The sequence below is a fragment of the Populus nigra genome, chromosome 15, assembly GCF_951802175.1.
Source record: "Populus nigra chromosome 15, ddPopNigr1.1, whole genome shotgun sequence".
Classification (NCBI taxonomy): Eukaryota; Viridiplantae; Streptophyta; class Magnoliopsida; order Malpighiales; family Salicaceae; genus Populus; species Populus nigra.
The window spans coordinates 1,817,649-1,844,125 of NC_084866.1; the positions used below are offsets into that span (position 1 = coordinate 1,817,649).

At 34.5% G+C, this 26,477-nt stretch overlaps 2 protein-coding genes and 1 long non-coding RNA gene across 6 annotated transcripts; 1 reads left to right on the forward strand and 2 right to left on the reverse strand.

Annotated features, from left to right (window-relative positions):
• LOC133674469 (PX domain-containing protein EREL1-like) lies at window positions 1–6,044 on the forward strand. Of its 4 annotated transcripts, XM_062095577.1 has the most exons (11): window positions 1–510; window positions 1,468–1,621; window positions 1,743–1,789; window positions 2,119–2,217; window positions 2,381–2,467; window positions 2,880–2,988; window positions 3,130–3,932; window positions 4,159–4,323; window positions 4,468–4,710; window positions 5,136–5,348; window positions 5,638–6,044. In XM_062095577.1, the coding sequence occupies exons 1-11, from the start codon at window positions 418–420 to the stop codon at window positions 5,854–5,856; spliced, it is 2,232 nt and encodes a 743-aa protein (XP_061951561.1). In that variant the 5' UTR covers window positions 1–417; the 3' UTR covers window positions 5,857–6,044. The 4 variants fall into 4 exon arrangements, with proteins under 4 accessions (XP_061951561.1, XP_061951562.1, XP_061951564.1 ...); XM_062095578.1 differs by lacking the exon at window positions 1,743–1,789 and having other exon boundaries at window positions 1,468–1,578; XM_062095580.1 differs by lacking the exon at window positions 1,743–1,789 and having other exon boundaries at window positions 496–510; window positions 1,468–1,578; window positions 2,127–2,217.
• An 843-nt stretch (window positions 6,045–6,887) lies between these two features.
• On the reverse strand, window positions 6,888–9,471 carry LOC133674470 (adenine phosphoribosyltransferase 5-like). Its single transcript, XM_062095581.1, has 7 exons — window positions 9,104–9,471; window positions 8,909–9,019; window positions 8,383–8,475; window positions 7,895–8,044; window positions 7,718–7,776; window positions 7,503–7,580; window positions 6,888–7,145 (listed from the first exon to the last, which is right to left on the reverse strand). The coding sequence occupies exons 1-6, from the start codon at window positions 9,255–9,257 to the stop codon at window positions 7,509–7,511; spliced, it is 639 nt and encodes a 212-aa protein (XP_061951565.1). The 5' UTR covers window positions 9,258–9,471; the 3' UTR covers window positions 6,888–7,145; window positions 7,503–7,508.
• A 4,635-nt stretch (window positions 9,472–14,106) lies between these two features.
• On the reverse strand, window positions 14,107–14,960 carry LOC133673829 (uncharacterized). The gene is made up of 2 exons (XR_009835068.1): window positions 14,595–14,960; window positions 14,107–14,496 (listed from the first exon to the last, which is right to left on the reverse strand). It is a non-coding gene; the product is annotated as an uncharacterized LOC133673829 (long non-coding RNA).
• Window positions 14,961–26,477: the final 11,517 nt, after the last annotated feature.

Below are 26,477 nucleotides of genomic sequence, written 5' to 3' on the forward strand. Positions count from 1 at the left end.
CTTAATATACCATCTGTGTCCTTCCTTTCTCTCTCCACACCGAAACAGAGAGAGAAAATAAAACAGACGCAACAAACACAACAAGAATCGAAGCAAGCAAGCCCCCGCAGGTGTGTTCTTCACACGTCACATTTCACTCTCCGCTCACTCTAGCCACGTCTATCCTTCCCTTAATTATCGTGAGCCGTCGTCTTCCTTTACCACTCGGAAGAAAAAAAGGGAAGAAATCCGATTCATGCAATAAAACTGTACGATCACCATCCGGTGATCTCTCCGTTTAGTGTTCCTCCGGTTCATCCGATCTTATCCGTAGAGAAAAAGATATTTATCGAACACTGAAATTTTGAGTTTCCACAGCGTCAATCTTTGTTGATTCTTAGCTGTTAGAGAGAGAACAAATTATAGAGATAGAGAAAGATGCAGAGGCTGCGGAGTCCACCGAAGCACAGGCACGACGGGACTTCGCCGCTGCCGTTAGGGATGGATTGGAGTCCTCCGCCTCGAAAATGGGTAAAATTGTTAATCTAATTTAATTACTTCGTTTAATTTCAAAACTAGTTTCTATTTTAGTCTTGTTTTTTTTTCTTAATTAGACTTCCATGGATTTTTTTTTTATAATTCTTGTGATTAAGTATTATCTCAGTATGAACTGATCAAGTAGTTGCTGAATTGTGATTTGATCGATGGATCTTGTCAACGCAGAGTTTGATTAAGAGGATAATTAAGTTTTAATTAGAACTAGTTTAGCTGTTTTTTGCATATGGAAAGTGATGATTCTTGGTATGAAGTTAATTTAGGCGAACCGGACTGGCATTCTATGTGACATCATGCCAAATCATCTCATTAATTGTATCTCGATTGAAACAACTCTGTGATTTAATTCGGCACGTGCTTAATTGGTTGTTTTCATTTGGCATGTGTGTCCTAATTTGGATCGCGTGTTTAGTATCCCGATCACAGGAGAACTCTGCAGGTTTAGTATCGCATCTTATTAAGTAAGAGCTGATTTAACAAATATAAATGGGATTTCTGGTTGTTTATTTGTTTTTTTTCTTTGATTTTTCATTATTGGAATTGAGAGTCTTGCGTCTGCTGGGAGTACCATGCAGCATGCATCGACAAGTCTAGAGGTTGTAAATGAAAATGGTGTTTTTAACCAGGAACGATGCTTGAAGATTTGATAGGAAATGTGAAAATCTATAGAATGATGGTTGGAAGTTGTTGAATTTGTCAAGTCATGTTGTGAACAACATAGAGAATGGTATATTTGCATCCCTTATGTAGCTTTTGTTTTTTGTTTCCATGACTGATGTATTGATTTCTTTTTTTTAATGAGGTTTTGCATCCGTAACTGGCCTGTCATTTGTGATAACAAAAAGCACGTGGTTTTTAATAGTCTTCTTCTGCTCAATAAAAATTTTTAATGCATGAAAGGATAAGAATTCTTTTTTTTTTTTTTTTTTGCAGAGCGGGCGAGAAACCATTTGGCCTCATGATTCTAGAACGGGATGGAGTTACTGTGTCGCTATACCGTCCTGGGTCGTGGTCCCAAAATCAAGAGATTTAGATCCCGTAGTGGTACTCAAATTGAATGATTCTCCCGTGTTTATCTATACCAAGGGTTAGATGTTGTTATCATGCTATCTCCATGGATTTGTTGTAAAATGATTTAGATTGGTTACTTATTTCTAGGAAGCTTCAAACAATGTGGACATCCAATACTGTGGTTTTCCTTCCTGTAGGGAATAACCAGTTGAAGTTTTCAAAGCATGCTATTGTAGTTAAAGAGGTTAATAGCATTCCTTGTTTTTCTATTTGCATATTTCATTCCATCAGTGCAAGAATTATTTTATTTTCATTTTATATCGGTAGGTTTTAGTTTTTTGGTTAAAAGCATTTTTTGTTACCTTAATATATCCAGTTTTCTTTGTTTGGGAAGTGCATAATGTGTAATTTGTTGAATTCATATGCCAAATGTAACTGTATTCTTTCCAGAATCTCAGTGAATTCATCAGGGTTTGGATTCTTGTATCTGTGTATTGTGCCCGCGCTTATGTGTACATGTTATTGACTATGCACCAGCTTTGAACATCTTATGTTAACATTCTTAAGGGGCAGTTTTACAGGGTTCAGGTGGGTTTACAATCACCAGAAGGGGTTACAACCACACGTGGAGTGTTGAGAAGATTTAATGATTTTATGAAGTTATTTACTGATGTAAGTACAAAATTTCTATTCCATTTTGTTACATTAGTTAATCCACTTTGTTAAGTCAGGGTACTTGAACAATTGAATTACTTAAGTAGTGAGGGCCATTTGGCATTCTTTATGGGAACTAGGTCCTGCACCTCTGATATTTGCTATTTGCTATCTTTTGCAGCTTAAGAAGGCATTTCCTAGAAAAAATCTCCCACCAGCCCCACCCAAGGGACTTCTGCGTTTGAAAAGCAGGGCACTCTTGGAAGAGGTACAGAATGTGTTTTGGACTTTTTTACTTCATCAGTTTTTACTTATTCTTGATTTTTGCTTATCACTAATGCCACTTCGTTCTACAGAGGCAAATTCCCATAACTGCTGATATAAGCTGATTACATCATTACAAATATCTTTTGGAAGAATTAGCTGTGCTTAAGTTGCTGATTATAAGTGGAAACCAAAAACTATATAATTTTATATATTTGCAGTTATAGCAATCTAAACACTGATTTTTTAAGCTGGATTTTGGTATAGTTGCGAGATAATGAAAACTGTAGGAAAAGGAGGATTTTGTTCAGACTTGGCTAGTTAGTTTATTTAATTTATTTGGAAGTTAATAAGAAAACTTCATTTCGTTTGCATTTAAGTGACCAATATTCTTAAAAGACTTAGTTTTGTTGCAGAGAAGGTACTCTTTGGAGCAGTGGATGACAAAACTGCTGTCTGACATTGATTTATCAAGAAGTGTTTCAGTGGCATCCTTTCTTGAATTGGAAGCTGCTGCGAGGTCTTGTATGTGTCATTTTACCTCCTTTGTATGTTTAAGTAAAAGTGCATAATCTACTCAAATCTCAAGTTTTTTGAAAATGGAAGTTTTTTTTTTTTTTCCTTTGAGAGTTAAATCTTGCTTAACATTTCCTGTATTTTTTTCAGCATTCCAAGATGTAAATCAGCAATCATCAGAAGCAAGTCCCACCGGTGATAGTTCAACTTCCTCGCTTCATATACCTCCAAATTTAAGTTCTCTTGCTACCGGTTCATCAATCGCATCAGATTATGGTAGTGATACTGCTTATGAAACATCTGATCTTGGAACACCTAGGTTAGAAAGAGATGAAAATTTTGGAATTGGCTTGGGAGATCTAGCACTGGATGAAGATCTGACCAGTCCTATGGAAAAACTTGTGAAGTATGGCATGTCAAACATTGATGAGGGACTGTTTATGGGACAGACTATTCTAGAGCAACTAGAAGGTCTTCCTAGGCACAGACCACATGGTGTGCATATAAAAAATGTCACAGCAAAAGATGTATATAATGGAAATGCATCCAAAGCTTCATTTTTTCCTGGAAATGGGATGGAACTTTTCTCTGAGCCAGGGCCTGCTAAGGCATTTGGTCATGTTAGAAAGTTGTCCAGTGAGAGTGTTGGAAGTGACGGAAGTTCTCTACGAGGAAGTGAATTATCAAACGCTGGGATACCAAATTCATCTGGTGATGGATCTCTTGACCTTCCAGGAATAGCTGAGGTATTGAGCTCTGCAGAAGTTGTTGGTAATGCAGAGCTGCAGTTTTCAGGTGATGCACACATAGTACTTCCTATGGATCAGCGTCATAAAATGAACAGGGTTCTATTAACGATGCAGCGGAGGCTAGTCACAGCTAAAACAGACATGGAAGACCTCATATCAAGATTAAATCAGGAGATAGCCGTAAAAGATTACCTTACAACAAAGGTATGTTGAGCATAATTGTATGAGCTTTGCATATGCCACTTTTTGTCACATTGTTTGTAAACTGTGAACTGAATGGGCGCAATTTGTACTTCATGCTTCATTGTACACTACAGTTTTAAGGCTTTTACTTCTATGCAAGAGTGTAATAGCTATTGAACTCTAAAGATTCAACTTTTGGCATGTCTTTTGATGTTGTTCTTTTATATTACTCATTGGGTCTCTTCAGGTCAAGGATCTGGAGGTGGAACTCGAAACTAACAAACAGAAAAATAAAGAAAATATGCAGCAGGCTATTTTGATTGAGAGGGAAAGGCTCACCCAAATGCAGTGGGATATGGAGGAATTGAGACGGAAATCTTTGGAAATGGAATTGAAATTGAAGTCAAAAGAGGTTACATATTAGCCATCATTCTGGTTTCAAAGTTTCACTTTTGTTTTTTGTTTCCTTAGTTTCTTTTGGAGATTCCCTGCATCAAGGGAAAGATGGTCCTTTCAATGACTTAAATTCAGATTATGATTCATGTAACCATTACAGGGTGAGCAGTCAAGTACAGAATTTCAAATGGCATCTACCGACCATGAGAAAGACATGGTACTTGAGGAGTTGGATGCTACTAGAAAGCTACTTGAGGATCTGTCTAAGCGATATGAAGAACTTGAAGCGAAATCGAAAGCAGATATTAAATTTCTTGCAAAAGAATTTAAATCCCTTAAAAATTCCCAGACAACATTAAAGCAGGAGCTTAGTCAATCACTGAAGGAAAAATCTGAAGTTGAGGTTGTTTATGCACTCCTATTACTGTACCATTGCTTTATATCAAGTTTTTTGAGAAATTCTCATCTTATGGGGAGCTACATTAATATAATATTAACTCACACAACTAGCCTCAAGTCCAGGTCAAATTTCAAACACATTGCGTGCTTCTGTCAGTTATCAAGTCCCAAGCCAAATACATTTTTTATTATTAAATTATTAACCAATCAATTTAGGAGGTATATCTTGCTTTAAATACTACTTTCCTATGATTTCCTGCCATCAGTTGTCCCAGAAAACTTGCTGTTATGTCTATATGCCTTCCAGTCGTATTCCTGTATTTTCATCATTTCAAAACATCTTTTGACTCGGATTGATATTTTGCCTTTGGTCCCAACTACTACAAGTGATTCTTATTCCACTGATTCTATGCTATGTTTCCCCCCCAGAAACTTCTTCACGAGGAAAGAGAAATGAAGGAGCATGGGAAAATTGCTCGGAAGAAACTGCTACATGATTGTAGGATTCTGTGTGACCAGCTGCAAGAATGCAACGTTAATTTGTTGAGTGAAGATGATAATTTTGTTGTGGACTTTTCACTGGCAGATGCTTTGGATTTGCTGACCACATCTGATGATCAAATTGGCCATCTATTAACGGAGGTACTTTCTATTTCCAATCTGTTTCTTATTACTAAATAAATCTGCCACTTACTTTTTTTTTTTTGGGGGGGGGGGGGTGTTAAGTAAACAGAATCCTCTTTACTGTAGAACCATTAGCTCTAGGTTCTGTCATTATTTAAAAGGATACCTAGACTTGATCTCCTCCTACTGATACTATCAAAGCTGTATTTAGTAATTAGAAGCACCTGTTGAATATGAATTTAAAAGTAGGTTTCATCGATTCCTTTTCTGTCTTACCTACATTGTTTTCCCCCAAATTATTGGTTAGGCACAACAATTATTTGAAGATGATAAAATCACTGCTCCTGACGACAACTTGAGATCAACCGATGATGAACTGAGGAATATGTTGGCAAATCTCTTCACTGATAATGCCATGTTGAGGAAACAGGTGAACTCTACTATGCGACGTGCTCTTAAAATGGGCAGCATCTCTAGGAGTAGTAATGACGGGGCTCCTTCAAGTAATAATCATGTAGAAAGATAAAAAGTATAGTCGAATATTAAATATTGTAATTTTTTTAAAAAAATGTAGAAGGCGTCTTTCAAAACTATAATAGGATTAGAGGTAATGGACGACCTGTTTTGCACAGTTCATTTCACTAAACCAGAAATTAACTCGATGTAATTGTGGTTTCACGTATTGAGTTGTCTGAAAGAAATTGCCTTTCCAGAGCTGTATTTTTATTTTTATTTTTATTTTTATTTTTAACTGGAATAAAGAGAATAAGCATCAAGTAAATGTAATACATGTCTATCTCAGAACTGTTCAAAGTTTCAGAGTGAGAGAAATGGATAATCTGGCTGTGGCATGGATGCAAAAAAATTCGTTCATTTTGCCCCAAATTGTCCTCGGATTCTTATCATGGCTGGGGTTGGGGATGGTCAAATGGGTCGAACCCTATCAATTTGGCAGGGCACTATACTGAGAACCAAGTCAGGAACCAGGTCAAATGGTCAAATGGGTCGAACCAAGTCAGGATCGGTGACATCCAGGCCTGATGAACCACAAACCAGCGTGCCTTCTCAAAGCCATCTCACAAATCAAAACATTGCGTTGGTCTTTTCAGCTCATTCCATGATTTACATTTTTTATCATGTGAGGCAATGACCTAAAAATTGGGGAAAATAAAAGAAAAGAATGTCAACTTCGATTCTACGTTCGAACCCCGGTCCTTCGGATACATCCTTGTGTTGGCAAGGAACCAACCTCGAAAGCATTATGGAGTCAAAATCATGATAGGTCGGTCAGGCTGGCCTGATCTCCTTTTTTGGTGCACAGAAAACTTAGAAGTCGAATCATTTGATTACAGAAAAAGGTAAAGTAGCTTTTAGAAGCGAAACCCTTTCCATTTCATAGCATGGGATCACCGAAACGAAGAACTTGAGACGTCTAATCTAGACCACCACACGAATGGGCATGAGCTAGCCAGGCAAATCAAATATCTCACATGAAAAGCCAAGAAATATATAGGAGGGTTGGAAAGGGGGGCCAGAACAACGAATCATTTAAGCATATTAATCAACAATATCTAAACGAGTCTTTTCATTCATGACTTTCTTTTTCTCAAAACTGTCATAACAGCCTAAAAATGATTCAAGATCCCACTAGGAAAAGAATGATACAGGATGACCATTGTGATGGTCATGCCCAGCAGCGGCAGCGTTAACTCGGCAGAAAAACATATCAACACATCATCCCCGTTGGCTCAAGCGTCATCTTTTTCAGCTAAGCCAGCCCCAGCCCCAGCCTGAGCATATTCATACTCAAAAGACCTGTAAATTTCTTAAATTAGATCTCATCAAAGTTCAAATGCAGACCGAAAATTTGTCCAGACGATAAAAACATAAAAGCTAACAATAAGAGTATAGCCTGCATGGAAGCCAGGGGCCAAAAATGTCATGAGAAAAACAAATTTATTTCTGGAGAATTGATGTTATTGTCAATCTTAAAGTTTGGCGGCCAAAATCTTTCTCCAAAGACGGGGAAAACATTCAGTGGCCAAAATAAGAGACTACAGAGTAATTATAGATCATGCTTTTCCTGTCAATTTATATATACATTAAAAATGAATTCAGTCTCTTCTAAATTTTGTTGATTATAATAATTTCATAGTAAGGGAAGAGGAGTACCTGTCCTTAACAACAATTATCAATCTGGCGTGGCTCCACAAGGATATAAAGTGGCTTGCCATTGAGCCTGCACTGTCCCTGAAAGGCATTTCATTTGCCAACGAACACAATGTTCAGCGATCAATCTACCATATTTGCGGGGCAAGAAACGGAACATGGAGGTATTTGTAGGAGAGAAAAAACACACAAAATACAAGGAGAAGACAAGCCATTACCTTGACCTCCCGCAATCCAATGACACATGCACACTCAACCACTTCAGCTTCCATCCGTTCTATGGAAAAATTAACATCAAGCGTGAGATAAGTTATGCAGAGAGTAAACGAGGTCTAAGTAAACAAAATCAGAGAGGAGAAATAGTTTTAATGGGTCAAGAAGGAGAAAGCCAGTACCCAAGAGTCTTATTGCTGCTGACAAGGTCCCCCCTGTAGCTACCAGATCATCTATTACAATTGCACGCTCGCCAGGCTCAACAGCACCAACATGCATTTCTAGACAATCAGTTCCATATTCCAGCTCGTATGCTTCAGCAATCACTTCGCCTGCATATTCAGCATTTTGGAACACTACAAAATTAGATTCTTGCTTAAACCTCTGCGAGAGCAGAGGGGAATGAATGCACCACGACGCATTAATTTACCAGCCAAAAGAGATTTTATAAGGACTGTTCCACAAGGAAATTCCCATATTCAAAACTAGAACTAAGCTGCAGATTCAAATTGAAATCTACTTCAAAAGACGATTTAAATTGAATGAAAACTCAAATGCTCTCCCTACGGCATTGGAGTTGATGGACCAAAACAAGCTACCCCTTTCCTCAACATGTAAAAAAAAGCACAACAGAAGCACAGTTGCAGCTCCGAGCTAAACATGGACGTACCTGGCAACTTTCTGGGTTTTCTTAAAGGAACAAACTTTGCACCAATAGCTAAAGCAATTGCTGGGCCAAACATGAAACCTCTAGCTTCAACTCCTACACAAAACTTGCCAACATGAGAAATTAATAAAACATCCAACATGAAAAACAATAGAGCCAAATGGAAACATCATTATCGAACAGCTTGTTTCCTAGAGGAATAGTCAACAAAAACTTCCATCTAACCAAGAAATTCCCGGTGGTACTAGATTTCCTACGTGATAAAGACCCTTCAAAAAAACCACCAAAAACTTTGACTAAGAAATCTTGAAACAGCCTTTTATTTATGCAATTTGAAAGGCCAAAGTCAACACCCCACAGATGAGAAAAATTAAATAAGCCAAAATCCAGGCATGAAACAGAAGAAAATCATTAATTCCCATAATCCCCTCTTCCTTTGTCCCGGTAATTAACCACTTTTTGAAAACAAGCCCTCACCAAAAAAGAAGAAGAAGAGGGAAAGAAAAAGGAGGGTTGGCTAATAAGCTACCAGCAACAACAGAAATGCCCATGTCTCTATAGCGATCAACAAAGATATCCACTGTGTCCTTAAAAGCCTTGTGATCCAGCAACAAAGTCGTTATATCCTGAAACATTATCCCTGTCAAACAACAAAAAGCTTAGCAACCAAACACTGATAACAAGAGAAAGAAAACACGGAAAGAAAGAAGGAAAGAAATCAGACCTGGTTTAGGGAAGTGAGGCACCACCCTAATAGCTTCAGAGATGCCTTGTAGTCTTGGGTCACCTTTGAGTCCATTCTCTGCTGCAAACATTGTTTCTCTGCTCTCTCTCTTTCTCCCTCTTTCCTTAATTCTCGTCTCCTCAAATGAGGTCATAGAGCTTGTGAAAGGGTGTGTTAATATAAGCACCTAAACACTTCGAAGAGTCACGGCCTCTCTTCTCTGCTGTCTCTGTATCTGTGAAATGGAATTTTGCTAACCAAATTGGAATTCTTTACAAATTCTTTTTTCCCTCCTAAACTGAGCTAAAGATCAAATCTTTCTCTTATCAATGCAATCTAAGAGAGCAAAAGATGATCAGTGTGTATTAAATACTAACTATTTTGTCTATTTATGTTGGCCAATCCAATGCACTGTTCTTGTGCTAGGCTAGCACGCGTTATTAAAGCACGTGCAAAACACTCTTGGTCACCCTCAACTTGAGCCCACATTTCCAGTTGCTTGCTTGACGCTTCCATCATCTTGTCCCTTCCTTTTTTTTTTCTTTTTCTTTTTTCCTCTGGGATGTCTTGTAGAGTAGATTTTTTTCGAAAGTATTTAATGATTTCACAATGAAAATAAAGACTTAACGTTATTATATATACGAAATAATTTTTCAACACATAAAATGTAATGAAATTTGTATAAGCATTCAATGATTCAACTTCTTGAGATTCTTTGAAACATATCAATTGGTGGTTTCAGGTAACTTTTTTTCCCAAGGCGAAAAGAGGAAGTTGGATTCGTATCCTGAGTTATGATTCAGGAATCAATTTTCTTCGATAAATGATGCTTTCTTGCTTATCTTAAGGCAGAAGCAAGGGGAAAAAATAATTATTTGAAGCATTGACATGGTACTCCCATTATTATCAAGCATGTCCTGGCTTATGCATGTTGGTTCATCTAGAGGATCTAATCGACTCGTATTTTATTACAAACTGGGTTTCAAAAAAAAGTTAATCTGATCAAAATTATTTGGTATTTTTCTGAAAAATTCAAAAAAATATTATGTTAATTAAAAAACTTTTATCAACAACCCATTACACGTGAAACAAGCCTTGCTCAAGTCATTCTAGATTCGTATTTAAAGAATATATGCTTCCTCCTTGAAAGAGTGTGAAACGAATGATTTTCATGAGAAGGAAAATCTAAGTTGATTAGTAAATCAATCTCGAATTCATAATAGGTAGCAAACCCATCAAGAAATTCATACATCAAAAAAGTCCCTCTTGCGTGTAAACGAAATCTAATAAATCTATAGAGATTTATTGGTGGTAATCTGCTTTTCTCATGATGATTTGTTTCCTTGTGTGAAGTAAAAAAAAACACCTTCGTTACGCTTTAAAGACGTCAACTATCCACAGTTATTCACCGGATTTTCTTGGTGACTGGCAATGCTGCAGCAAGGAAACAAAAAAAACGTCGGAGAAGAATATCAAAATAGATCTCTTTTTTTGACCTGAATCACTGCAAATCATTGAATTAATGTCTTTCAATCCTGTAGTCAACCAATGATAGATCAGCTATCTGAAAAGCTTGCATGATTGTTGAAGGGTTGTTAACTTGTTTCATTCACGGATATCGAAGTTTAAATCTGTCATGGTTAGAAAAAATAAAATCTTAAAAAACACACAGTTCATGTATAGAAATGTATTTCGGATCTACTGAAATGATCAATCATCTTTTAACAAGGTCTAAGATGCCGGATAGCTTTAAATCTAACTAATTATTTGACCCGTCATTTGCCATGTGTTATAAATATTTTTAATATTTTAATTAAAAAATTAAAGTGAAAACAAACAAAATTATTATAAAAAAGAATAAGAACAAAATAAAAAATCAAAATAACAAGCACTGGAATTGAAAAGTCAAAAATAAAAAACTTTCGTTGAATGATAAAATTAAAAGCTAATAAAACTTTAACAAGAAGGTCAAGGAAATAAATTAAAAATTAAAAGAATAAGGACATGAATGAAAAAAAATATATTAGAAATTGTAATTGAATGACTAAATTGAAAACAAATAAAACTTTTATAAAAACGAGTAAGAACTAAATAAGAAATCAAAAGAATGATGACTTAAACTGAAAAGGCAAAAATAAAAAGGACAATCGTGCACTTTATCTAATATGAGAGAGAGAGAGAGAGAGAAAAAATGACAATCTAATCATCATACGTCATAATGTGCCGCACCACGAGGAGAAAGACACAGTAGTGCTTCCAAAGACATGGCAAAAGGTCATGTTTGGACACCTGATGGCATTGCATGAGTCGTACAAATGACGATCGCCATCTATTAACTAGCCCACAACGAGAACACGCCAGCACCTTTCTTAAATAAAAAATTAAAAAGCAAACATGGAAATATCAAAATGCCGTAACCCTACTTGTTATGGGAAAAAAACCATATGAAAGTATAAAAATACCTTCAAATGCAAGCATTATTTTTTATCTTTTTCAATGTCAATAATGTATTTTAACTATATACGAAAAAAAGGAGAAACCAAAAAATTTTTGCTAGCAACCTAATTTTTTTTTATCCCTGAGTCAAAAAAATATTTTCACTGTTTGAAAAACTCATAAAAAGTCAAAAAAAAATTTGGTCGACAACTCAAAATTTTGTTGATATTGAGGATTAAAATGTATTTTTATTGTAAAAAAAAATTGAAAAAACCTAACATACCACCTAACACTACAATGAAATACCCATACCTCATATGTTCTTGGTAAATGTTAAAATAATCATCATGGTTTTTCCTGTAAAAATATCATACGGTTGTTCAACTTAGCTTGACCCAGGAGGTTCATCTAAAAATCACTTGGAGCCTAATCTCAGCAATGTTTAGCGTGTGCTTACGATACAAAATACATTTTAAAAATACATTTTGATTGAAAATATATTAAAATAAATATTTGATTTTTTTATAATATCAACATAATAAAATTATTGAAAAATATTAAAAAAAATCAATTTAATATATATATATATATATATATATATATATTTTGTAATAAAACGCAATTTAGAACCAGGTTACAAACTAGCTATGTCAACATAATAAGATTTAGAAATAAAATAAAATGGCACTGCATTAATAAAAATACATGATAATCTAATGATCCATGGGCATGACAAGCAACACGCGCAATAAAATGTGAGTAGAACTTAGGAGGGGCAAACAACAGAGAAATACTCTCCTCCTCGATGATTACACTGTTTCAGTATATCTAGTATCTATCTCTACCTAGCCTCTAGAAAACCTACGATTTCTTCAAATCTATAAAGGAAGATTCTATGTTGCAGGAGCCATTGTATTAAAAGCAACAATCCTCGCTGTTAACCAATTACCAGTTTCCCAAAAATCTCACTAATCACACCGCCTATCATCACCATCTCATTGCCATGCACGGTGAGTGTTCTGCAAATAGTATTCTCCACAGTGAGCTTTCCTCTGCCCTGGTGAGAAAAATAAGAACAAAACTGAAAACCCTTTTCTCAGAACCGAGGCCAGGGGCCATTCTCGTCATTTACAGGAAATTGACGGCTACTAAATTTTAGCAGAGAATCAAGTTGCAGGAGATTTGGGAGATTTCAGAGGCCATGGTCCCGAGTGGGGTGGTTTGAGTTCCTTTAATGTTTTCCCTCTTCACGGCCTTGGGCACCATCTTGATCGACTCGGATCTAGCCCTACAGGTGGAGTGATGAGTGGAGGGATTTGAATCGGGTTCTGGGTCTCCAGACAAAATTGATACATCATCGAGGAGTGGATGATGATGTGCCATGTATATATATTTAGATGTGTGATGAAGATCTGTAAAATTGTCTTTTCCCATATCGACCATATATTGATACTTTATTGCAATGGACCCCAGAGGTAGATATGAATGAGGTCACCGTGCAAGACAAGGCAAACCCTCCTGCACTTTCAACTACGAGTGTGAAGATCACACCCAATAAATACAAATTCTTTTGTTTTCCTTCCTCCCCTGTTTCTTTTTATTGATTCTGTGGGAATTGTTTGTGATTATTCTAGCTTTAAAACAAGACTTGAAACGCAATTATACGTTAAACACAGCATGAGTTGCTGCCTTTTCAGTGTTAGAACTCGAGAGTTGTTTAGCATTTCGTGTAATCAATCAATCCTCTTCCCGTGGGATAAACCTAGGGACAAGCTAGTTCTTCTCGGACACATGTTTTTGTCACTTTTACGAGGGTTCTATTAAATAAATAATGGAGAGAAATTTGTATTTGGATTGCATATTTGCCGTCGACAAGACACCATGTCGATGGTATTTACCTATCCTTGAAAAGGGTTGATGTTGATTGAAAGAGATGCAATTTCTTTGCTTTGCGTATATGCATTCCAGAACAACATTCATCATTCGAGGTAAGATAAAACTGTGTCAAGAGAACAAAAATTAGCATGGCTTTTGCTACTTGAGATTCCAGGCGCCAAGTCAGTGACACCTTCATTAAAAAAAAAAATTATAATTATTACTAAGGTTCCTCGTTAGAAGGCTGTTATTGAAGCAGAGATTGTTTGATAGTGTGGTAATGGTTGTTATGTTTTTAGGTGTTTTTCAAAATGTTTTTAATTTAAATAGACATTAAGTTTATAGTTTTTTAGTATTATTTTAGTACTTAGAAATATTGATATAAAAAATATATAAAACATTATTTTAATATATTTTTAAATAAAATAAAATAATTTAAAAAACAGCATCAACACCATCTTCAGTACCCTCCGAGTTCTTATAAATAATCACTATCGAAGCACAAGATTTTTATCTCGGGTAAAATTCAATCTCGTTTTTCACTAGATGGGTAAAAAATAAAAATCTCATGCTTATGATTTATCAACTTATTAGTTCAGATTTCGAGAGATTCGATTGTACTATTATTTGAGAGATCAATCACACACTACGATTTTTTTATTTTTCTTAATCATGATGATGGGCATTGTAGCTATAATAAAACGACAAGATATATATTGATTGCGGAAATTAATTAAATTTAAGTCCCATCTAATAAAATCAGTGTGGGATTTCCGACAAATGTATTGTACATGTCCAGTGAATTATTTTTTACTGTAGTGATTGAAATACCTGCGTGTCAAACCAGATCCTGTGCTCTCCGAATTATCTTACAATCATCTGACCATGCTAAGAGCCACGTCATGATAATTATACTTTAATTACAGTAAAATTAATTTAATATCCATTCACCTGGTATAAAATAATACTTCAGAAAAACAACGTGAGAACCAGAGCTAGCCCAGGAGCAAGTGGCTCGAAACAGAAGGTAGGCTAAAAAAGCAAGCCATGAACGCGTGGAGGCGCAGACATGGAGGATGGACCTACAAAATAAAATCCAAGGTACCAGATTACTGTTCATGCGCACGCCTGTTGTACTAAGAAAACCCATTATAGCATGATCATTAACAACACCCTTTACCTCTCACATCTCCTGGATTTACAATATCCTCTTGGTTCTTTCTTTCTTTTTTTGTGTCTGGACGGCTCGTATCAGCGGCCAGGATCAGCAAAAGCCAAACACAGCTCAAGATCCCGACCCTTCAGTCCTGATGTCTCCGAGAGATTATGAAAGATTTTTGCCTTTTTTTATTTATGGATTGTAAGGTCAAAGGCATGTGTGCGAGAGAGAGAGAGAGAGAGAGAGATGGGGAGAGGCGGAGAGCCATCACTCTATCATTCTCGTGCTACGTGTCGGGAGCTGCAAAATCTTGAGCGTGGAAATGAGAATTGTTTAGGAGAATGAAAGGAACAGAACGTTCCATTTAATCTTCGAGTGCTGTACTGTTGTTCTTGATATTTAGGCTTTGTATTAAATATAATGTTTAGAGATTAGTACGTCGGATAGAGCCGTGAAGATCTTGGTGGTCCAAGCTTCGTAGTCACGGATCTTCTGTGATGGAAATAAGGAAAGGAAAAGAATATGATGCTTGTGAGCAGATGGTCCAGTGAATCAAGTTTTCGATGCTATGATAAGATAATTGTATCCAAGTGCAGTTTTCGGATTTTTAAAATCGATGCGGTTGGAGCAGGTTATTAAATCCGATATAGTCTATGATCCAAATACATAGGTTATAAGTTAATTCAAAATAATATTTTTTTAAAAAAATTTAAAGCAACATCATAGTTTTAAAAAAATCAAATCAAATTTTAATTAATTCCAGACCAATGTTTTATTTTATGTGAAGAAATATATTTCATTCCAGGAGTGTAGGCTCTTTTTGACCTTTTGATGGGAAAAACCCGTAATAAAGGTGGTCAGAGGTTTTTTTTTTTCTTTCTTAAGGGTAATTATATTTATTATATAGCTTTTCTTTTTAAAAAAGATATTCATTTATTTATTATATTAAAGTATAAAAGACAAGTAGATTGTCTTAAAGAGTGTATCACATGTATATCATTAATCACCAACACATGCCAAAAGCACTTGCCTTTTCAATGTCAAGGTTTTTTATTTTTTATCTTCGCCCTCAAAATGTTTTAGGTTTTTTTATTTTAATTTATTTTTAACATTGGATTTATAAGGTACCGGACTTTCATAATTTATTTTTTTTTAATTTGTTTTTTATAAAGTTATACTAATTTTATAACATGAGTTGCGAGTTTTGCGGTTTAGCTGTGTTAGTTTTGATTTTTTTTTTATCATTTTTAATTATTTTTTTCCTAACTTCATACCTCAATATTGAGTTGGTTGAGAATTGATTTTTATAATTTTTATTTATTTATTTTTTATGAGGTTATCATAGTCTCATGACATAAGTCAGAGTTTTACAGGTTTGTCAGGTTGACTCAGATTTTTATTATTTTTTTAATTAAATATTTTTTTAATCTCATCATTCAACCTTAAGTCGATTGAGAATTGAATTTTATAATTTTTTTAACTTGCTTTCTATGAGGTGATCATGGTCTTATGACCCGAGTCACGGGTTAGACTGGTTGACTAAGGGTTTTTTTGTTATTTTCTTAGTTAATGTTTGTTTCAATTTCATCATTTAATATTGAGTTGATTGCTAATCATACTTCATTATTTTTTATGGTTTGTATTTTACGAGGTTATCCAAATCTCATAACTCAGGTCGTGAATTTGATCGGTTGACTCAGGTGATTTTTTATCTTTTTTATAATTTTATCCTTCAATATTAGATTGATTAGAAATTGAGTTTCATAATTATTTCGATTTGCTTTTTATGAGATTATCCTGATCTCAAGACCCAAGTTTGATAGGTTACTGGGTTGACTTTGCTTATTTTCGTAGTTGAATTTTGTTTTCAGTTTCATCATTCAATATCGGGTTGATTGAGAATTATGTTTAATAATTATTTTTTATTTTCTTTCTACAAGGTTATCAGGGTCTCATGAGTTGCATAGTGAATTTATAAAGTTAGCCCGAGTTTATCCGAAATAATTTAATATGTTGTCGTTTTAATATTTTAAAAAATATGTCTTGATTTTTTTTGTTAGATTATATTTTTATCGGTCGTGCAAACTTTTTTAAAACTTTATAAGTCAACCAGGTCGCATTAGATCAATCCCTATATAGTTTGATTTTTTCTACTAAAAAAACATTGACACTTAGATAGTTTTTTTTACGTTAAAAAAATTCTGATCCGCAACATAGTGTGAGTAATGATTTAGTCTATTGGCTTCAAGTAGATGCAATCACGTCCCATACGTTGGAGAACCAAAATAACATAATTAACCCGACCGACAACAAAATTGAGATAAATACTAGTATATTATCCTATGCTCCGCAGCGAGTTAATATGATTTTTTAAAAAATATATATAAAAAGAATACTAAGTGTATAAACGTCTTAGGTTAGGCAATCATGCTAGACCCAAGAGCCTTGAATCTAACAGTTATGCAAGACCCAAGCGAAGCGAATTAGACCAGATGCACCCGGGTCTGACATCAAACATGGTTACCAGACCTAAGACCCACGAGCTTGACATTATTGCTAGACCCAAGGTACTTAAGTCTGACAACCCATGCACGACTCAAGCAAACAACAAACAAATAGAGAACAATTATGCACTATAGTTTTTAGGAGAGAGAAAAGAAAGAAAAAACACAAATAATTAATCACCTGTGGCAATTCAATCACGACATGTCTACACGCGTCATACCATGTGGAAGAGGGCACGTTTGTGCATTTAATAATACGGTGGAGGGACATATTTGGTTACAGAAAAGTGTCTCACGCGCCTTCTTAATAGCATGGGAGTTGCTATTCGCTGGGGCTTGTGGAACACGTGCCCGCAACTTTTTGATTAAAAAATAAAAAATACAATGTCAAAATACTAAAACACCCTTCATCATCCTCGTAATTACATAATATACTCATATAAATTTTATTTTCACGATTCATAATAATATGTGTCTAGAAAACTCACACCATTTATCTTCCTTTATAATTTTAGCTGCAAGGATCGATAATAATTTTTCATCATTGGTTTATTTAGACTTTGAATTGAAAAATATCAAAAGAGTGATGTTGCAAGTTGCAACAAATCATCACCCATGATCCATTCATTATGTAAAAAATAATTTAAAAAAATGTTTCCACAAACCATCTCTTCTCCCCAGCACCTTCAAACGACCACCCGCTCATCCAACTTCCTATGGATTTGCCTTTCTCCCATCAAATCTCCATCTGCCTCTGTAAAACAAGTCGCCACCAGCCACCCCCAACCTTCTTCCCCTTCCTCTCTCTCCACCTAAAACGCAACAGGCCCCCTCTACACAACCAAGAGCATTCATCACTTTCTCCAGCAGATCACCATCCACAGGCCACCACCAGCCACCGATTTCTTTCTCTCTTGTACATTTGTTTATCTTTTGATTCTTTCATAGGAGGGTTGTGTTTTGAATTACAATCTAGAAATCTTCTACATGTGGATTACAAAGAAGAAACTTGAATTGAAGGGAAGACTGAAGAGGGGAAGAAATTAGAGATTAGGATTAAAAATAAAAAAAAACTAAACTGGGTTTCACTAAGTCATCCGAGTTTAACTCAATAAATTCTTTTTTTTTTTTAGTTTTTTTTAAATCTAAACTGGTTCAGGTTTCAAGTTGATCGAGTCCCGCGTCTGCTGTGCTATGCAGATTTTAAAACTACTTTTTTCAGACGTATTGAAGCCGCAAGCGAGGAACTATTGATTGTTTTTCATGAAAAGAGAACTACTATATATCATGATTAGTATTTACTAAAACTACACAAAAGATACACAAGAGAGCAGATCTCTCCATCTTCTCAACTTTTGACGAATGTGGGGGAGATCAAAACCAAAATCTTTCTACAGTTGGGACCCAAGTAGAAAAGCAGCAAGTTTTTTCTTTGTTTTTTTTTACTACTAATCTTTATTTGCCAGGGACCTCGTACCATCATGTTATTGTTGATGACATCTGTGCATGGTCACATCCTGCTCGAGCCTGACCTCTATTGCAACTTTATCCTTCACTTTACAGCTTATGATCACCAGACAGGTACTTTAGCTGTTGTTTTCACTAATTATTTCTCTCTATCCACTGCTCATATTATATTAGATTCGTTAATGATTAAGTTGTTAGGGAAGAAATTAAAAAAGAAATCATCATTTGTTTATATATCGGATAAGAGTGAGGGAGACTGTTGCTTTTTTAACCCTCCCTTCTTAATGACAAGACAGGGATCAAGGCATTAATTAAGAAGGAGATTAACGCCTAGTTTATGACTGTAAAACGCAACTGAGGTCATAAAACGGGTGGATTTGGCCTCTGGATTATAATCCTTGTGATTAACTTGCAATCAGACATTTGATTGTGCCTCCCTTTGATTTGATAGAGAAGATTGTCAAAAACCAGGGGTATCCGCAGGCACAAACGGAGTGCTGTATTGGCTGGGAGATCAACTCATGAGCAATCTCTGTGTTAAAGGATAAACTCCAATAAGAAGGAAAAAGACAAAAACTCCAAATCTATACGAACTCAGTTTTCATCACAGTCAAGAAATTCGAACTCAGTTTTTTCAGAAATGTGATACTTTTGGACAAGAAACGCTATATACTATAGACAAAGTATGCAAGATTTTTATACAAATATACATAAGAATAGAAATCTTATCGGACAGCGTCACCCGATCTAACTGGATCGAGTTTTTATCTATATAATTATAATAAAAACAGATAAGTACTGTCCACTCTAAGTTTTTATAAGGGGAAAACCCAACCAAACTTTACTAAGATTAGGTCAGGGTTCATTCAATCCATATCCAATCTTGTATTTTTTTTTTTCGATGCATATATGATTTTTTATGCTTGGATTTTTATTTTATTTTTTTGTTATATTTTTTTTAGGGGTTTTATCTTATGATATTGTGATTGTGATTTATGAATGATTTTTTTTTTAATTTTTCATACTTTAGTATCTTGGTATGTGATTTTCAAAATATATATATATATATATATATATATATATAAAGAGTGGACACAACCTTTAATATTATCAAACCCAATAAAGAAGCATAAAAGACTACAAATGACCTAAGTTGAACAGAACCGAGTTTTTACGTAACCAAATTCACTCATCTAATTTTAACAGAGACTCAAGTTCGAGCTCAATTCATTTAAAATGTACTAATCTCATACTCAGTATCTCATCTTGAATATGGTTTTTTTAAGTTGTTTGATGAGTCTATAAACAAGCTAGACTTCATCTTTGATATATAAATACATATATAATTGATGGATTAACAATTAATTTTTTTTTGTTTTTCTTGGGTTCTTCCTTCTGAACAAATGAACAAAGTTTAGGGTGATAACTTATTATTTATGGACTCCGCCAAGCTCCGGGTCCAGATTTGTCGGACTCAATATCTCCAAACTCAACTAAGTGTCAAATCCATGCTTATATTTTACTTTAATAAGTCATAGGTTTTTTTACCCAACTATCAGGATAATATTATATCTTTAGCCCCTCATTTTTATAAAAAAAACTCTTGGGTTATATATAGATCATATTCTTATGCAGAGGAGGATCGATTCTCAAATGCATAGTTTATTTCCAAACCAAAAGTGACCTTTCTACATCCATAAGACACCTAAAAAAGAGATTAAATTAGATTTTTAGATCCAAGAGATTAATCAATTATTCAAGAAATAAATCTTGCCCCCAAACAACTTGGATGTTTTGGGACCACATCAATAATTAATTTTTTTTATTAAAAAAGAATATATATTTTTATTATATATTAAATTAATTTAGTTTATGAAATCAAATTCTAGTTGTTTATCCTTTAAATCTTTGCAAGTTTATAAACAAGTTTATATGCAAGTTTGCTCATACATCGAATTTACGAGCTTATTTGATTAGGTGATGGAATTTTTGACTTCCAGGCTGAGAAAAAGTCTCAGTTTAGGCTCTAAAGAAGGTGGCATATTCATCACACGGTGGCCCATTTACTGCATGTTTCCCTGTATTCTTATATGGGTCGAGGCTTTCCTTTTCTTTTTCTAAGCCGAGGTCTTAGGCTCTCATTTCGGCCTCCATCCAGTGCATTCATGGAATTTCAATTTAGGGTAAGTTTGTTTTGCATGAAATATTTTATAAATAAAAATTATTTTACATAAAAATTATTTTTTTTTATAAAATTCTATCCCATAAAATATTTTATAGTAGTAAAATGATGATAATGATAATAAAAAAAAGGTGATAATAAAATGATCGCGACAACGATAATAATAATATCAGAAAAATAAAATTATATTCCACCTATATTAACCCTACTTTTAACCTGATTAATTCAATAATATTGGTTTATCGGTGGTGGAACTCTCTCGTACAAGGGAGATTAACCTGTAAATAAAAACATCAATATAAATTATAATATTAACCTTGAGATGATCGACTTCTAGCAAGCTAAAAGCGCAGGATTATTGATGAACAAGTCGAGATGATGTTTTCCTTCCATCACTATAAGAATTTTAAGGCGTTTGTAGTTAAGACGAAGCAGGATACACACAGGGGAGGTTTATCGGTGGAAAGCCGAGGGTGATGATCCCTCTTGATCTTGTTGAAATTAATTAAGGGAGAAAAATACAAGTAGAAATATATCTCATTCATGTCATATTATTTTTCTAATAGAAGAAGTTTTATAGACTTGGATTTAAATTAAAATAGTATGTAACACAAAAATAATTAATAGTATAAAAAATAAAAATAAAAATAAAAAATACAGATTTAACATGGTTAAGTGGTATGTTCACATCCACACCGTTTGGAAATGCGGTGCAAATCCGTTCCTAAAAAATTTAATTTTTTTTATTAAAATTTAATTTGTTTTAGTATATTTTAGATCATTTTAATATATTAATATTAAAAATAATTTTAAAAAAATAAAAAAAATCATTTATCGTCAAGGTGCTGCTCGCACCCCGAATCTATTAATTATACATAGCAATAAATTACATCTCGAGCATCAACCGGCTTTCTCTGTACATGTTTTCCACTCTATGTCAGCCGTGTATTACAACAATCTCCATCATTTAAGAAAAAAAAAAGAAAGAGAAAACATAATCTGAAACTCCATTTGGAACAATAAGTAGAGGTGTCTTCCATTGAGTACCTGAGATAATGATCGAGTTCGAGCAATACTTGAACTTAATTGTGGTAACAAGCTTTGCATTCTTAAAAGGAAAGACTTTCTCGATCAATAGTTCATCAAAAGAAACCTATTTCCTAATTCTATGAAACCTCAGTCTTGCATGATACACCCCGTTCTTCATCAAGTAAATGGCACTCCTACGAATCCAAGGAAATTTGAGGAAAAGAAGATAGAAGCTGCGGAGGCCAGTTTGGGGAATCGGACATGGTTTCTAATGCTGGAAGAACTGAATGAATTGGCGAGGAAGCATCTAAACAAGTTGGAGAAACTAACAAGGCTTTAGAGGATCTTAGAAGAGTGAATAAGCTTCTTGCAGATGTGAGATCTGAACTGATTTCTTCACAAAAATCTCTAACATTCTCTAGAAAGCAAATGGAAGAACAAGAGCAGATATTAAAAAGGCAACTACCAGAACTTGAAGAACGGAGGAAACGTATCATGTCTTACATGATTAGTTTGACAGATCCCAAAATAGAAGTGGAGAGTGAGAGTAGGGGTGTTCAAAAAAACCGAATAACCGAAAAAACCGAGAAAACCGATGGAAAATTAACCGAGAAAACCGAACCGAGATGAAAAACCGATTAAACCGATTACTAAAACCAAAAAATCTTTCCGGTTCGGTTCGGTTCCGGTTTCACCACCAAAACCGGTGAACCGAACCGGCTACAGATACAAAATTAAAAATCAAGGCTGAAAGGCAGCAGAACGACCTAGTATAAATACTAAATGTTACAGTAAAGTGTAAAGTGTAAACCTAAACCTAAAAACATTGCAATTGACTTCTGCAGCCGCCGCCCACACCAGACCATCCTTCTTCAATTCTTCCTTTCCCCTTCAATTTTCATCTTCTCTGCCTCTTGCCCGCTGCATCTATCTCTTGACTCTCTTCTCTAGTTGATCAATAGTAAACAACCCATATCTCCGCATCCATCTAGATCTAGTAGACTTGCGTTGGAAAAAAAACCTGAACAAAACCCTTTGGCGTCTCTCTTCACCTGCAGCAGAAAGAGTCAAAGAGGTAAAGTTTACTGTTTATCCATGTGTTCATTCTCGTGTGCTTGTAAGTTTTACTTGTAAGTTGTAACATTTGTTTCATTAGAGATCTCTGACCTCTGCTTCTTTTTCTATCATCTTGCAGTTAGGGTTTTTACATTTTTCTGTTGATTTGTGTTCATTCAGGTTCGCCCTCTTTTCCCTGGCTCTCTCTCTAATATTTCTGTTGATTTGTGTTGATATCGAGTTATTGATTGCTTTGTTTAGCATTGTTAACTTTAATATGTATCGGTTTATCTTGATTGCTTTGATCTGTATTATCAGTTTTTTTATCTGTATTATTAACTATCAATCTGTTAATTATGTTGATTTATCTGTATTGCTTTGTTTGGCTATCAATCTATTTTTTTATTGTATTAATTATGGGCTGCTGGCAGTATGTAAATTCATTCTATTTTCTATATATTGATGACTTCATTCTGTTTTATTCTGGCAATAAATTCATTATGTTCAATGTTCATGTATGATCTGTTAAATGTTTAGTCCTGCTAAGTGCTAATAATTATATAAGAGAGAGATTGCGTGAGAATCCATATAGGGGAGTGAAATAATTCAATGAAAATCTGAATAAGTTAATGGAACTGAGGCCTTGATTGAGTAAAATGTGTTGGATCAGCATGTGTAAATGCCACGGACTTTCAGGGTTTTGCTTGCTCTTTCCATCATTTTTAGAATAGAAATTGGTCCATTACAGACTTTTTGCAATTGAAATTTGTCCATTACAGACTTTCAGGTCTATTGCATGTGTAATTTACAGTATGCAGGTTTTTTAGAATAAAGAGGTGATAGATGCCTTTTTGCAATTATATGAACCTAACATGATGCTCATTGCTCAATTTCTGCTTGATTCTCAATTGTAGTCAGATGTTGATTTATGTTGTTGTTTTCTTAATTTCAGATGGATAGTGGGGAAAATCCTAGATCGAATGAGTTAAATCCTTCAAGTTCAGAACCAAATTCTTTGCCTATTCCAGTTCCAGTTACTACCTCCAGCACAAACAGCAACACTGAAGAAGGTAATCCAGCTTCTAGATGTAATAAAAGAAAAACATCCCAAATTTGGGATCACTTTAAAAAACTAGATGGTAATGCTAAAACTCCTAGGGCTGCATGTAAGTATTGTGGAAAAGACTATGAATGTCATACTATACTTAATGAGACTAGTAACATGTGGAGTCATCTAGGTGTATGCAAAAAATTTCCTTTTGTCATTGATCGAAAACAAAAAAACTCTAGTTTTAGAACCTAAGCCTAAAATAGAGGGGGGTGATAATCGAGAGGAAAATTTGGTGACTGTTAAGGCAGTAGGTTATAATTATGAAGAGTGTAGGAAAGCCCTTGGAAAAATGGTTATACTTGATGAGCTACCTTTTAACTTTATAGAAAACCAAGGATTTAAATCATTTTGTAAAGTAATGCAGCCTAGATTTGATGTTCCTTCTCGTTTGACGATTTGGAGAGATTGTTTGAAAATTTATTTAGTTGAGAAAGAGAAATTAAAGAAAGCTCTTAAGGATCAATGTTTATGTTTAACAACTGATACTTGGACATCAATCCAAAATATTAATTATATGTGTTTGACTGCTCATTGGATTGATGAAGGTTGGAACTTGAATAAAAGAATTCTAAACTTTTGTCAAGTTTCTAATCATAAAGGTGAAACCATTGGCCAAGCGATTGAGAGTTGTTTATTGGAATGAGGAATTGATAAGATTTTAACAGTTACTGTAGACAATGCAAGTTCAAATAATTTGACAATAAAATATCTGAAAAGAGTAACAATTGGGTGGGCAACTAATATATTGTCAAATGACTTCATGCATGTTAGATGTTGTGCACATATTGTTAATCTTATTGTATGTGCGGGGTTGAAAGATATTGATGATTCAGTGGTTAAAATTAGGAATGCAGTAAGGTTTGTTAGATCTTCTCCTTCTAGACAACTTGTTTTTAATCAATGTGCGGAAAGGTTGAAAATTGGGAGTAAAAAATCTGTTTGCTTGGATGTTGCAACTAGATGGAACTCTACATATATGATGCTAGATGCGGCTGTTAAATTTGATGTGGTTTTTATGAGGTTAGAAGAAACCGATCCTAGGTATTTGAGTTACTTTGAGGTTGATTCACAAGGGAAACAAAAAAACTTAGGTCCTCCTGCATTAGAAGATTGGGAAAAGGCTAGATCTTTTATCAAGTTCTTGAAATTATTTTACACGGTTACATTGAAATTTTCTGGCTCGTTGTATGTGACATCTAATTCTTTCTTCCATGAATTGATTTCCATGCACACAAGCATATCTCAACTTTGTAGAAGTGAAAATGTTTATGTAAGTAACATGGCCAAGAATATGATGGCAAAGTATAAAAAATATTGGGGGGATCAAGATACACAAAACTTTTTGTTGTATGTGGCTGTTGTGTTAGATCCACGTTTCAAATTGAAGTATGTGAGATTTTGTTTTGGAAGATTGTATGATGTTGAAGAGGCTGAAAATTTTACAATTAAGGTGAAAAATACTTTGTTGAGGTTGTTTGAGCATTATATGAATGTTGATGAGAATGTTGATGTTGTTCCTAGTGTTGGAACTAGTATAAATGAAAATTTTAATGTTGATTTAACGGTGGTAAATGATGATATGGTGGATGACTTAGCTTCTGAATTCAAAAAACATTTAGAGAAAGAAGGTTGTGTCCAAAAAAAAAATGAGGTTGAGAGGTATTTGGGTGATGATTGTGAGGATCCTAATGATTTTAAATTAGATATTTTGGGTTGGTGGAGGTGTAATGCTACAAAATATAAGATTCTTTCTAAGGTGGCACAACACGTGTTAGCTATCCCGGTATCTACAGTTGTTTCCGAAGCAGCATTCAGTATTGGCGGTCGTATATTAGATCCATTTCGAAGCTCTTTATCTCCATCGACAGTGCAAGCACTTGTTTGTTGTCAGAATTGGTTGAGTTTAGCACCAATTCCAATCAACATGAGAACCTTCATGGATTATATTGAAAATTCTGAGATGATTGAGTCAGGTAATTTCTCTTACAAATTTAAATATAGTTATTTTATGATATTGTTTATTTACATGTTTAATCTAACATTTTAATTTATGTTTTTGTAGAATTTGGTGAGAGTTTAAAAATCTCAACTGATTGTTTGTAACTACTGCAATCTTGGAATATAATTGTTTTGGGTAATTAATTTACTTTACCTTGTTAATTCCCCTTAACATTTTGCATACTTAATTCTTTCAATAGTTGAACTCTAATTAATTTGCTAATTTGCTAGTGTTTTTTTATAGCATTATCATTGCCGGAATTTTTGGATGCTGCCATTGCCGGAATTTTTGGATGCTGGTGTTGCTGGATTTTTTCCGGATGTTTATGATATTTTATTGCTGGTTGCTAATGTATTCGCTTGTTAATTTTTACTTTTCTAGTGCGAACAAACTTTTAATTTGAGATGTTTAAATTTGATCATGCATCTTGCATTGATTTATCATTTTGGGAAGCATATTAAAACTAAAAGTCAGCCAATTTGCATCTGATTTAATTCATGTTCAGATTTTAACCGAAGTTCAGGTTGTTGTGAATTAATTGAATGTTGTGAATTAA

What these genes read in the sequence shown, in the direction of transcription:
- LOC133674469 (XM_062095577.1), top strand. Translation starts at nt 418, where the DNA reads ATGCAGAGGCTGCGGAGTCCACCGAAGCACAGGCACGACGGGACTTCG. An exon ending in ATGCTATTGTAGTTAAAGAG is followed by an intron (nt 1,790 to 2,118) that starts GTTAATAGCATT and finishes CTTAAGGGGCAG; the next exon opens with TTTTACAGGGTTCAGGTGGG. An exon ending in TGAAATTGAAGTCAAAAGAG is followed by an intron (nt 4,324 to 4,467) that starts GTTACATATTAG and finishes TAACCATTACAG; the next exon opens with GGTGAGCAGTCAAGTACAGA.
- LOC133674470 (XM_062095581.1), bottom strand. Translation starts at nt 9,257, where the DNA reads ATGACCTCATTTGAGGAGACGAGAATTAAGGAAAGAGGGAGAAAGAGA. An exon ending in GGGCATTTCTGTTGTTGCTG is followed by an intron (nt 8,476 to 8,908) that starts GTAGCTTATTAG and finishes AGTTTTGTGTAG; the next exon opens with GAGTTGAAGCTAGAGGTTTC. An exon ending in AAAACCCAGAAAGTTGCCAG is followed by an intron (nt 8,045 to 8,382) that starts GTACGTCCATGT and finishes CTGAATATGCAG; the next exon opens with GCGAAGTGATTGCTGAAGCA.